This window comes from Notolabrus celidotus, chromosome 22 (genome assembly GCF_009762535.1).
Source record: "Notolabrus celidotus isolate fNotCel1 chromosome 22, fNotCel1.pri, whole genome shotgun sequence".
Classification (NCBI taxonomy): Eukaryota; Metazoa; Chordata; class Actinopteri; order Labriformes; family Labridae; genus Notolabrus; species Notolabrus celidotus.
In genome coordinates, this window is record NC_048293.1 from 3,355,238 (window position 1) to 3,368,592 (window position 13,355).

Sequence of the window (13,355 nt, forward strand, 5' to 3'; positions counted from 1 at the left end):
GAACAGCTCAAGTCAAATCAGCCTGAGTTAGCTTGGCTGGGAGCAAAGTGGGAATGAGGCTCTGTGCTCATGAGATTGTATCCGTGTCTGTTCCTGGCAGCTGTGACTGACACTGTAGAGTAGAAGCATCTCTTACAGCTGACAACATGCACGCTTCTCTTTCTCTCACCTGTGATGTAACTACACTGCCCTCCTGTTTGAAAATAGATTTCTAACAATGGATGGCTCGACCTCAGTGGTTGGCTGCAAGCTTTTAACAGCTGAAATTTCAGGCCATTATTGGTAATATTTGTAGAATTGGAAGCCGCTTTAATAAAAAGTATATTTTTTTAGAGCTTGTAAAGTTAGTTTAAATTAATGGTGTTAAATAAAACATTCACTGATTCTAAGAATTGAAAGCTACAGTGAGAAACATTATTCAATTAGAATTTTGGTTATAAGAGAAAATGTTTTTTTTTTAAGTTACATTTTTGGGCTTTTTGCCTTTATTTGATAGGACAGTTGAAGAGAGACAGGAAATGTTGGGGGTAGAGAGTGGGGGAAGACATGCAGGAAATGGTCAACCGGCCGGGAATTGAACCGGCGACCCCTGCGACGAGGACTGTAGCCTCTGATTGTGGGGCGCTTAGACCACTAGGCCACCACTGCCCCACAACAGAAAATGTTGATAGTTGCATGTCACCAACAATATTCAATGTTTCTTTAAATAAATGTGTGCCTGATCTGTGTCTGTTAGCGGCCGCCTCTTTGTATTGTTGTATGTTTTTATTTTTAAACTGATCTGGTCTGAATTAAACAACCAACCAGGGTTAGCTTGAATGTAACTAGCCAATCACAGCAACTCTGTAAAGTCTTTCATCATTCTGCTTCTACGTGACTTGTGTCGGCACCTCTCTCTCTCCCTCTCTCTTGCTTCCTCTCCTCTCCTCTCCTCTCCTCTCCTGTCCTCTCCTCTCCTCTCCTCTCCTCTCCTCTCCTCTCCTCTCCTCTCCTCTGTGGTGATGAGGACTCAGCAGCTGTGTGGCTTCTTCTTAACTGGTTTTGAGATGTATAATGATCAGCTGTCAGTGTTTCTGTCCTCTGACTAGCTGAGTGGAACAGACAGTTTGCATAACAACAGCTTTGGTGCATCATCATCATTTGGTGTAAGGGGCTGAGTAGAGTGATAGAAGTAGCAGAGAGTGGTGAAAGGATTTTTCCATTCAATTGGTGATGTTGCTTACTGCTACTTGAAATGAGGCATATTATACTGATCAGCATTGTAACACATATATATAATGTTACAATGTTGAATGTTAATGAAATTATTGAACTTACAAGTTTTGATTGACAGGCTGTTAGCAAAGAGGCTAAAGGCCCGCCTCTTTCCCTCACACTAGCTCGACAGAAGTTGAATTGAGTTCAGCATTTCCAATATGGCACCCGCCGACAACAGGCTTCAAAACAGGGCTTCAGAAACGGATGGGTGATGTCACAAATACTACGTCCATTTATTAAACCGTCTGTGGTAAAGGCATAACTTTAGGTCATTTTGTGAAGTGTTCCAGGCAGAGGCTGAAAAGTGCTAAATTGAGGCGCTGGTTTAAGATCTGCAAAGCTACTCTGTAGGTATCCCAGACTGATATAATGAAATAATGTTATCCAAAACATGTTATTTGGATATTTTTGGCCCATTGGTCCGGGAATACGTCCAATCTGAATAAGTTGTGATGGCTATTTTATGACTGTCTGTAGATTGTAATGTTATTCTCTTCCATATTCGGCCACTTGATAACTTCTGCCAGGAAGCCAAAAGGCTAAAAAAAGATATGACATTTCACATTTAAGTAATCACTAAGAATGTACAGTAATTGATTCAGTCAGTGCTGAGGGGCCTCTGCCCTGTTTGTTCAAAATGTCAGCGTTTAGTGTGGAGGAGAGAGCCAGGAGACTTTTCTGTAGTGGATGAATGATCACACTAATACAACAGTATTATTATAAACTTTTCCAACACTTTGTCTGACTTTTACTTCTTGTATGTATCTCTGTTTGTGTGTCAATAATGCAATAGCAACATGTTAACCCTTGTTTCTTCAGTGAAAATATGATCCACATTAACAGCCTTTCCTCTGCCAGTCTGTGACATAAGATTAGATTGCAGAGTCTCAGACGTCACCTCTAAACCTTCACCAACTTTGTTTCATCACTTCCTGTTTGACACGCAGCCTTCACTAGAATGAAACCCACAAGTAACCCACAAGAGCCCGGCATAATGAGAGAAGCAAGCTTGTCTTGCACACTCCACCAGGCAGCCAACACACATCAAGTGTAGCCTGAGGGCATTCAAGGCTGCAGGGTGTTGCTACACACATCAGTGTTGCAGAACTGAAATCAGACAGACAGATATTACTGTGATATGACTACAGCAACAAGTAGAAATGCTTTTCATTTTCCTAGCTTCTGGATGCTTCTTCTTCAAACTCTCCATTTAGACTCTTACAGTCAAAACTAGTGAGGTAATCAGTGATTTCACAACACTACACATTTGCAGGTGTCTTTAGTTCATCTCCCTCAGGGACTGTTGGTTAAGTCAGAGTGAGACTGAAGTGTCTCTGCAGGATGTCTTTAAAGACAGGAAGCTACGTTTGATCACCAGCAGAAACGGCTTCTACAGGGCACCAATAACGACTGGCTCAGTAATGTCTTCCAGATGTGACATGACACCAGATTTCACTTCCTGACTTGAAACATGCGACAGTGGCTGGCACTTTTTATCGCACATTTGGCCATCTATGCACGGTTCAGTGGAAACTCCCCCACAGGATATTACAGCTGTGTGATATTTCTGATTTTGTACAGCGGGGCACAAAAGGTACATTAAATAATTAAAAGAAAATTAAATCTTTGTCTTATTATCTTCATATTTCTACTTTATTCAATCTTTTTAGCCACAGATTCGAAGATGTCATTCTATCAAAATAATAATTAAACCATTTTTTAAAGCTCCTTTTAAAAAGGTGGACGTAGTTCTACAGTGTTGTGTAAAGTACAGGAGGTTAAGTGAAAGCAGGCAGCTTAAAAGAAGATTGTGCACTGTGAAATGCAATTAAACAGTAAATAAATAACTCAAATATGTGTCTAACAGCAAGAAAAGTCAGCCAAAAATAGTCAAATGTCAGAGATGTGAAAATAAAGTAATGAATTAAGAAATACAAGATGTAAAGGATGAGACCAAACACAGAGAAACTGACAGCTAACAAAAGGAAATGATGAATAAAGAGGTTTTCAGATGTTGTTTGAAATGGGGGGAGAGTTTGCACATAAAAGCCTAACCATATTTTTGGTGCATACACTACATTGACAAAAGTATTCGGACGCCTGACCATTACACCAACAGGGACTGTGATGACATTATATTAAAAAACATACATTAACATTGAGTTGGTTCCCATTTTGCAGCAATAACAGCTTCCACTCTTCTTGGAAGTCTTTCTACAAGACTTTGGAGTGTTTCTATGGGAATTTGTGCCCATTCAGAAAAAGGCCCGGCTCGAAATCTCTGTTCCAGTTCATCCTAAAGGTGCTGGATGGGGTTAAGGTCAGGGCTCTGTGTGCGCCAGTCAAGTTCATTCCACACCAAACTCATCAAACCATGAATTTATAGTCTGTGCTTTGTGCACTGGGGTAAAGTCATGATGGAGCAGAAAAAAGCTTTCCCCAAACTGTTGCCACAAAGTTGGAAGTGTAGCATTGTCCAAAATGTCCTAGCATGCTGAAGCATTAAGATTACCCTTCACTGGAGATAATTGGCCTGAATTCAATGATTAACAGGTGTGGTCCAAGCGGCAACCTCAAACTATGAAGCCCATGCTGAAGTGTTATAAACTGCAATTCATCAAGAATCCACTTGAGGCTGGCTGCAGAAACACCAGAAACCACATACACACTAATTCAAAAAAGACGATCTTTGCAGCATTAATAAACATGTTTACAGTCTGGTTCAAAAAACAGCTTGGCTCTACATAGCTAATCTCTCTATCAGCACACACTGTACGGGGGGTGAATTTTTTTCTAACGTGACGGTTCATAAGATATTAAGATTACAAGTTTTTGCCCAAATAAGGACATGACTGACTTGACTCCCAGTCGGGAACACATAGCTGTTGACGAGGAGGCTCAAACTCCGCCTCTTTACCTCACACTATTCCTGGTTGAGTTCCGCATTTCCAATATGGCTGCCGCTGTTGATTGGCTTCAAAACAGCGCTCAGGAACAGATGGGTGACGTCACGGATACTACGTCCATTATTTATACAGTCTATGGTTTGGTCACATACTTTTGTCCATAAAGTGTAGTTTAAAAAGGCTGCGTTGTTTATTTTCTTATTTGTGTGATAGTTTCTGTGGCTGCAGAAGATCTTGTGAGGACTTACTGCAAATACAATAACTGCTATGCTATCAAAAAGTATCATGGACTCTGAAAAAACAACCTTAAAATCAACCTTAAAAGACCCTGAATTGAGTGCAGGATAACGAAACCTGGGTTGATATGCTTCCTCTTTCTTGGTTCGGTATGAAGTTTGATTCAATCACTGACTCTGAACAGGATCTAAAACATGAACATCCCTCTGTGTCTTCTGCACACTCTTTATGCTTTAGTTTGACATCCTGCTTCACGCCAGGACGTCAAAATGAGATCACGCCCAAACGGCAGGTGTTATTAGTCAAGACGCATTTCACACTCATGGTCTGATCTCATTGATAATGAGATGGAAATAACTTTGCAGTGCACAGGAAGCAAAGTGCCTCTAGAGCAGGAACTGGGCAACACTGGCACAACCACAGACAAAAGTTTCATAACTGTCTCTATGGTAACAAGCCAAATGTGAAGTATTTCCTGCTGTACTGTACACCTAGAAATATCTGAACTGAGACACAGCGGATGCCAGAATCTACCAGACTCGTGTAGTGATGGTAGTAGCCTAATGCCCTTGTAACAAAAGGGGGATACCAACGAAGAGAGACTCCCGCTATCGATCTATTCTCTTACCAAGGGCAGAAAGGGTGTCAGGTTTTAGTCTGGTTCAGAGCTTTGTCTGTGCATTCATGAAGCCACAGTTGATGCGAGCCAGTATCTCATGTCAAGACTCAGACCGGACGAAATGTAGCAGATGATCTTTGGCCGGCTTAACAAAGACACAATCAAATCAAGGAGCTGACTCTTTACACAAGACTTGGATAAAAACTTCAGAATTTCTCAGAAGTGATCAAACATAGATAAGCCTTTTCAAGGAAAAAAGTTTAAAAATGTCATCTCCATTAAGCCGTCTGTGCTGACAGACAGATACATTTAAAAGGCATGCTACTGGGATAATGACATGGTAAGAAAACATGTCTCCTTGACTTCTGCAGAAAATCTGACTTTAAATTGTGAAGACAAACCGAGCTTGCAGAGTTGAATTCTCTAAATAAAGCAAGTCACATTCCTCCAAATAACTCATTTATAGTCTAATCTAGGCTGCCAAACAATGAAGTGTCTTTTTTTTTTGGTTGGTCATGAGATATTTCATGAGAGAACATTCATTTTCTCATTATGTCAAACTAGATTATGTGCCATTGGAGAAAAATCAAAGGCACCATGTGCAAATAAATTTCCCAAATAAAGTAATTCTTTTTTTATTGTTTCAGAGGCTTTAAGTAATCTAGGAGAGCCAAATCACATCCTTATAAACATATTTAATAATGAGACTTTCTGCATTCTGTAACTATTTCAGTCTTTACTTGCAAAACAGATTACACACACCGAGAGGAGACAGACCTTTAACTGGCAGTACCTCAGTTATTATAATCCCAGTAATAATGAAAATAATTTAATTTTGCTGACGTTTTCTAACTGAATGCTTGATTGTTTCCATGAGAGTAAGTCTGTCTGTGAGTGTGTGTGTAAGCATGTGTGTGAGCAGCATCCTGCTTTGCAGAAGCTGGCAAACTTCAGATGGGCACACAGCCCAGGTATTGAATCAGCACAATATTTCAGTGCAGCAGCGCAGGAGGAGGGAAGGTTTTGTTCCGTAAACCAGCTGAGTAATAAAGTGACACTTACCCTGCAGCTTTTGCATCACATTTGCGATGTCCACAGACCCTCGACCTAAGTGCCTTGGAGAGGCCATGTTGTCTCGACGCAGCAGTCTGACAAGGTGGGTCACTGATGCTGAGAGCAGAGGATCCTTCACAACTGTCCTGAGTGGGACATCCCCTCTGCCCCTCCCTCTCTGTCTCTCTTCTTCTCTTTCTAATCTCACTGCAGGACCAGGTCCAATTGAATCTCAGGTTTCATGCAGGGACAAGCAGGTTTACCGTCCAATAGAAGCAGGTCTTCCTTTCATTGCCTGCAAAGGAGGAGTATGTCAAGGTTTCAGCTGAGGCCACACCTATCCACGAGCAGTGTTTACTACACCAGCTGCTCACTACACTCACATGTCAGAGGGTTAAAGACCTCATTATTGAACCAATTAATTAATTAATTAATGTAATGTACTTAATTAATGTACTCCATACAAAAGAATGTTTGGACTTGGCATAGTCACTGACGAATTACCATCATTTGCAAGTGACTGCTTTCATTGATATTTTTGTACTCCACCCGAACTTTTCATGGTTGCAAAATAAAATGAAAGGAATATTTAATACAATAAGTTTAATATAACACTACAGGCACAGGTGTGAATAAAACAATTAAAGGTGGCCCCATTCCATTTAGTGTTTCTATGAAATCTTAGTAAGTGAACAATTATAGGACAAAAAGTTCAGAAACTGGGTTACCTAAATGGGGTGCAGCCATCGTTAATGCAATTAAAAACACCTGTGCTTTCATTCCTAAGACATAATGCTTTTATCAAATGCTAAAGCTCAGGGGTGTCAAATGTGCGGCCTGAAACTGGCCAGCCTGAGGTTCCAATCTGGCCCACGGAACGACTTTGCAAAGTGAAAAAATAACAGAGAAGACATTAACTGTAATTTTTCAATAAAAGTAACTAGTATTTCAAATCTGTCCTCTGGGGGTTGCATAAAATCATAGTGCACTACACCCCTTCATACAACACTGTCCAGCAAGCAAGCTGTTCCTGCTGGAGCTGAGGGGTCCAAAATAATCAACTTTACCTTCTTCATTAATATAATCTATCTGTCCTTTTGCAGTAAACATTACACTCTGTGTAAGGTGAATGGGTAACCTGTGTTTGGTGTGTTCACAGCAGGTTTCAGGGCTTAAAGAGTAAAATATTCGACCCCACTATGAGACTCATCATGGCAAAAAATGCAACAGCTGTTTATGTAGAAAGATGATTCATTAAATGTGAACATTTTCAGAATGTACTCAAACTTTTTTGCACTAAAACAAAGGGGGAATGTAGAGTTGTCATTATTTATTGGTTATTATGTTATGATTTTACTGGTCCAGCCCACTTCAGATCAACTTGGGCTGTCTGTGGCCCCTGAACAGACATGAGTTTGACACCCCTGCTATAGCTGATAAAGAACATGAACATTAGACTCATAAATATAACTCATTCATTGTCTGTATGTGAGAAATGTACAGGAAGTCACATGCAACTACAATAGATGCTAAAAACAACAGCTAATTAATTATATATTGCACGGCCTAAAAGTGAAGTAGCTAACCAAAACTATAATACATTTTAAAATAAAACTGAACTTCCTCATGGTGAGAACTGAAATATCAAGGACTACCAAAAAGGAAGTCAAATTTCGTGTGAAAATTTGTCGAAATTAGCCCAAGAAGGTGTGTAGTCGACTGTTAATAACTTGTATGCTAGTTGTGGACAAACTATGATATCAGGAGGATTTCAAACACACATATAATTCACCAGACAGAGTGAAATACCTGTATAGCTGTTTGAATGGAGCGGTGCTGGTGCACGAGTTCAATTCGAAGAAGTTGAACACAACAAACTCAACTAACTTTAAAGTTTGAATATGATACTCAGCGCTTACTTCAACAACCTACATGCAAACATAAGAACATCATTGTAATCAAAAGTTGCATCTGACTTTTCGTCTTACCCCGTTCAGGACTGCAGCGCACGAGAACTAAACACAGGAAGTGTCTCTCTCTCTGGTGCGTGTGTTTCCTTGTTGCCAATGGTAACGGTGAAAATGAAACATGGTGGCGTAAAGTGAAGTTTGTTGTAATCGCAAGAAGAAGTTGTTGTAGAAGAAGAGCGACTGGAAACACAAATTAGAGAAGGAGGGGTCGGATATGTGTGAGCTAGTTCCTTATTTTTGGGGACAAAAGGGTTCAGTGTTTGGACGAGTAGAGAGGAATCCCCGGTGTCCTGCCTGGGTTTGTTTATGGTACCCAAGAGTGACCCTATCCTGACCCTTGTTCAACTGCAACACTCTGTGATATTATGTCATGAAACAACCTAAAATAAATGGAGAAGAGGATAGACAGATAGATAGATAGATAGATAGATAGATAGATAGATAGATAGATAGATAGATAGATGAGGATGTGTCTTAGTCATATAGCATATGCAGGGGCGTCACCAGGAATTCTGGGCCCCCAGAAAAGATATCTCAGTGGGCCCCATCACCACAGCCAACCCTACAAAATATAACATTGCTGCTATAATACTAATTTATTTGCATTACACAAAAATATATGCTTAAAAATAAAATCTAAGCTACATATCAATATTATTATTTTTTTACAATTTCTCTAAATGTAACTGCACAATATTGACCTTCAGACTGTCCACCTCTTTAAACAAGATCACATGAAGCCAAGTGACTTGTTGAATAACAACAAGGGGGAATTATTTGATATAATCTAACCTCATGAAGTAAATAAAACTCTAAGAAACCTGCAATTTACTTTTAATCAGATTCAGCCACACTTGAAGCTATGAAAATATGACAATGACAAGTGTTTTTATGCATAGACAGCTGTTTGAATCACACTAATAGCCCATTGTATATGTGTTTTTAACTTATTAATCGTGCATCCACATTGATTGATCAAGGCTCACGGTCTGTTCTGCAGCCGCTGTCCACTCAGCACACCAGGAGCTGCCTGCTGCTGACAGACAGCTGCGGTTCAAAGGAAGTCAGTCCCACTTTTCCCCCCACTACGACGCCCCTGCGCATATGTACTAAATTATAAATTGTAAAATGTTGCTTTAATGGTTAAATCTTTGTCGATGCTTTATCCAAAGACTGTTTTGAAATTCTTTGTTCTATTAATTTTTGGTGCCATGTGTTTGTGGCAATTTTGTTTTTGTTTCCATTATTTTGTAGTTTAATGCTACTGATCGTTTATTTGCTCAGATACTTAGTTTATATTTCATTTTCATTCTTGATTTTTATAATTGGCTGCTATTCCATCTTTGTTTTATGGATAATGTGTGATTTTAAATAATTGTTATTTTTGTTTTTGTTATGTTATGTGGACCCCAGGAAGACTAGCAACCACAATGTGGAAGCTAATGGGGATCCCAATAAATAAAGAAATAAAGAAATAGAGTATGATGTTTTTGGTTGGGGTCGTGGAAAATCCCTCTAAAGCATCACACCTGCTTTGTCTCTCTCTCTCTCTCTCTCTCTCTCTCTCTCTCTCTCTCTCTCTCCCTCTCTCTCTCTCTCTCTCTCTTAAATTAATTAGGAAAAGCCCTCCAATGGAGAGGGAAAGGGCTACATGCCATCTGGACCACAACCCAGTTAGGTCATTAATAAAGGGTCACATGACCTCCTGCTGTACTTTTGAGTGAGAAGGTTTTTCCTAGGATGCCAGGGGTTCCTAATAATGGGAGGTTTGCACAAAGTGAGTCAGTCACCAAATGTTATAAATGGAAGAAAGGTTATTTGTATGATTCCAAAACACGGCATGACAGTCAGGGTTCTGAGAGAAATCTGTGGTGAAATTATATTGACCGCAAATGTTATTTAAAGTATCTATTTAGGCTACTTTTTACCATCATGGCCCTGACTCTGTATTTAAAAAGGAAAAAATAATAAGAATTACTCTGACTTTCTATTTTACTCTGAACTGAAAACTTTCCATTCAACACCCCATGTCTTAAATTTAAGTTGGAGAACAGTAACAGCCACAGTTACAGAGCTTTTTGCAGCTGAATTCATATTTCTTGAGTGATGTTCAATTCTGCTGTGTAATTCATATCAGAGCAGCTGTGAAGTGTGCAATGCTGCAGTGTGCAAGGTGGATGTTCGTTTTAAGTACTTCAGCGCCACCTGCTGGACACCCTTAAGTAAAAAAAGTCAAACATTCAGCTCTAAAAATATGCTTGTACTTGTGTAGTGAAGGTTCTGCTTTATTGTAGCTTCATGAAAATGCATAATAGGATCATTTTATAAAGGGACTAGTTGCGTTAGTATAGTGTATCAGCTGAGCTGTAGAAGGCTGGTTTGTGGTCACGTCAGCCTGAAGACTGTGAGTGCTGAGGTGAACTGGGAACACTGCAACAATTGAAGGAAATCCCCACAGAGACTGAGAGCTTGACAGCCTGCAGACTCTCTGGTGGATGGTTAGGTTTCATAGTTTAGCTTATCCAGAACCCTGTCAAGACCCTTAAAACATTGTCTTTGCTCTGACTTTTTTTTAAGTCCCAGCAAATATATGTGGTGTAGCTGCAAAAGAACACCACAAACACAACTTAACTGAGGCCAATAAAGCCATTGTTAAAAAGTATTGATCCTGAGGAAATGATGCAAAAGGAAACAACCCTGTTTCCCCGTGTTATGTCCCACACAGATAAGCAATGCACTTGCTAATTTTAAAGCCAGAGAGGGAAGGAAGCATGACAGCGAAGTTTCCGCCATACAGAACACTGTAGAGGGGGGAAAAAAAGCAAAGTCTGTCTTGGAAAAAGCTCAGTGTTCATTTGAGTGTTCCAAGACTGTGGAATATAACACAAGCTTATGGTGGAATTATGGCACAAAATGAAACACATCCCATTTTGGAGATACTAAAGTCTTTCAATCTAGGTGAGTTTGTGTGTGTTTGGTTTCCTGTGAGGATCCTGAATATTTCTTATGTTGTATTCTAAAGCGAAGTCATGTTGGATCCTTCTGTTTTCTGAAACTGGCTTTCTAAATACTCATTATTCTCAGACTTATGTCTCTACATTTAGAAAATCAACATCTGCCTCAAAATAAAGTGCTCAATTAAGGACTTGAATAAATCCTATTACAATGTTGACATATACCATCCAGACCACCACATTTTGGAACTAATTTCCTGAGAAAAAGTCTTCAGCCTTTATAACTGCAGTTTCCATTAGAAGCTTATTTCCAATCATTTAAATCCAGGGTTACTGGAGCCATTAGCTTATGTCTTTGCACTGTAACTGCTAAGTAACATTTTTACCATTATGCAATTTATGTTCTATTCCACTTTATACATCATCCTATGTGACTATCTTAATTTATTTAGATTTTTTACAATTCAAAATCATAAAAGTTAGTTTCACTTCTACATCTTATTTTAGTTTCTGCCTAAATGTCTCATACAAAGCACCGTGATTCACATATCTCCCAAAAGTTTTTGCGTGAAGACAGAAAACTTTTGCAGTCGATATCCATTTCCACAATCTTTAAAAAAGTAGACAGTCATTCTTTTCATGCATCGCACCGGTGGTATGTTCAGTTTGCGTCTGAGCACAAAGATACTTCATAGACAGCGAACCTCCACACAAGTATGATGTAAGATTTTTATATAACATTGTGCCTGGTATAGCAGTACCCGGCCATAAAAATCAATACAAAGAACAAAATTCCCTGAAACACTTCTGGCACGTATTGCAAAGAATGATATGTGCTTTAGAAAGCTGATGCAACAGCTCCTTGTCAGTGCTAATAGGATTTATTCCTAACTTAAATTCTGCTCAAACAGCCATCTGGCAAAGCAATCTTCCTCATTTTAAGGAAAACACAATGCGTCCTGTTCTGGGCTACAAAACATTTCCAGTTACTTTTTTTTTTAAACCTCTGCTTCCCCTTTCATGACACTCTGCATTGATTTGTTCCCCTCTCTTCCAGGCGATATGATTCTCGCCTTCTGTCTATCTGTGCTTGTGGGCCTTCTGCTGGGTGCCATGGTCTACGTCCTGCTGACCTGGGCTTCCAGGCGGCAGGCCACCGCCAAGATCACCAGACGGTCTAAAAAGCGGTCTTCGAGATCACAAAACCCCTCAGGCGGCCAAATTGGCCTTTACAGGAGCACTTTTCTGAGTGTCTACAGGCAGCCGTCTCTGGAGCCAGTGGGACCTCTGGGGCTGAAGCCCGGCATAGAGACCTCCACCTTTCGCCCACAGGCCAAGAGGAGCAGGGCGAGTCTGGAGGGGATGGGAGAGGACACTCAGGCCAACATGTCTGAGGACACGGCAGCCTCAAACTCATCAGATTCAGCATCCCTTGTGCCAAACAAGAGGCACTCCTTCTGGTTGGGCGGCAATGGACTAAAAGGATTCCTGCCCTCACAGACTCCCCCTCCGGCATATGACAGTGTCATCCACGCCTTTGAAGAAACATGCACCTGAGTGTGTCCATGTTAAACAACAAGAACTGAAGAGGGAGAAAAATACTCTGGGATTACATAGGACTCTCTGTCCCCGCTTTGCTCTTAAAAAAGGAACAGATTTTTTGAGAGATCACACCTTTTTGTAACACCTTCCAGTTTAAAGCAGACTATCCTGACTGAATAAGAAGCCTCAGCAGCTCAGTATTATATTATTACACTTCAATCTAGGGTGCAACTAATGTCAGTTTTTACAACAGATTAATGTGTATATTAGTCCCTCTATTCATTCATTCACTGTTTTCATCCATAAGTCACAAAATATAAAAGAAAATGTCCCTTGTGATGCCTTCAGATGTCCTTTTTTGACCAAAATTAAAGAGTATTTTGGTACACAATGATATAAAATAGAAGTAAGTAGCATACCCTTTATATGTTTGGCATATTTGCTGTAAAGTGGACTCAATCAGTCTTGTACTAGCTCATTGCAGTGCTAATATATAGTAGTATTTTGTAACAGCTGCTGAGTATCACATGATGTACAGAGAGCCTGAGGATAGAGTTAGTTTGATCACGTGAAGAGGGAAACACCATGTGATTGATTATATATCTTATATTACAATAAAAATGTTTACGATTTTAGGTCCTTGTGCTTTTGTTGAATCATTGATATTAGAAACTAACTTATATGTTCATAATGACTCTATTGCTTCAGCACAGGTCACTCATGTGAGAAGGAGGGTAGCTTTGGTGAAATCTGACACCTCATAAGGATAATGATAATGACAATGTAGGAGGTAGTACAGTCAATCCATCACTTGTGT

The 13,355-nt window shown here is 39.9% G+C and overlaps 2 protein-coding genes across 3 annotated transcripts in view; one reads left to right on the plus strand and one right to left on the minus strand.

Moving 5' to 3' along the window:
* The window catches only part of syne1b (spectrin repeat containing, nuclear envelope 1b), a 94,738-nt gene extending 86,548 nt beyond the window's left edge, over positions 1 to 8,190 (minus strand). Inside the window, exons 1-2 of the mRNA XM_034674401.1 lie at positions 8,061 to 8,190; positions 6,082 to 6,367 (exon numbers count right to left, since the gene is read on the minus strand). Of these exons, the coding sequence (XP_034530292.1) occupies positions 6,082 to 6,148 (67 nt within the window). The 5' untranslated portion in view covers positions 6,149 to 6,367; positions 8,061 to 8,190. The remainder of the gene's footprint in view (positions 1 to 6,081; positions 6,368 to 8,060) is intronic.
* Positions 8,135 to 13,173, plus strand: myct1b (myc target 1b). 2 transcript variants are annotated; one of them, XM_034674405.1, is made up of 2 exons: positions 8,135 to 8,254; positions 12,054 to 13,173. In XM_034674405.1, the coding sequence occupies exon 2, from the start codon at positions 12,059 to 12,061 to the stop codon at positions 12,551 to 12,553; it is 495 nt and encodes a 164-aa protein (XP_034530296.1). In that variant the 5' UTR covers positions 8,135 to 8,254; positions 12,054 to 12,058; the 3' UTR covers positions 12,554 to 13,173. The 2 variants fall into 2 exon arrangements, with proteins under 2 accessions (XP_034530296.1, XP_034530295.1); XM_034674404.1 differs by lacking the exon at positions 8,135 to 8,254 and adding an exon at positions 10,874 to 11,000.
* The last annotated feature ends 182 nt before the right edge of the window (positions 13,174 to 13,355 follow it).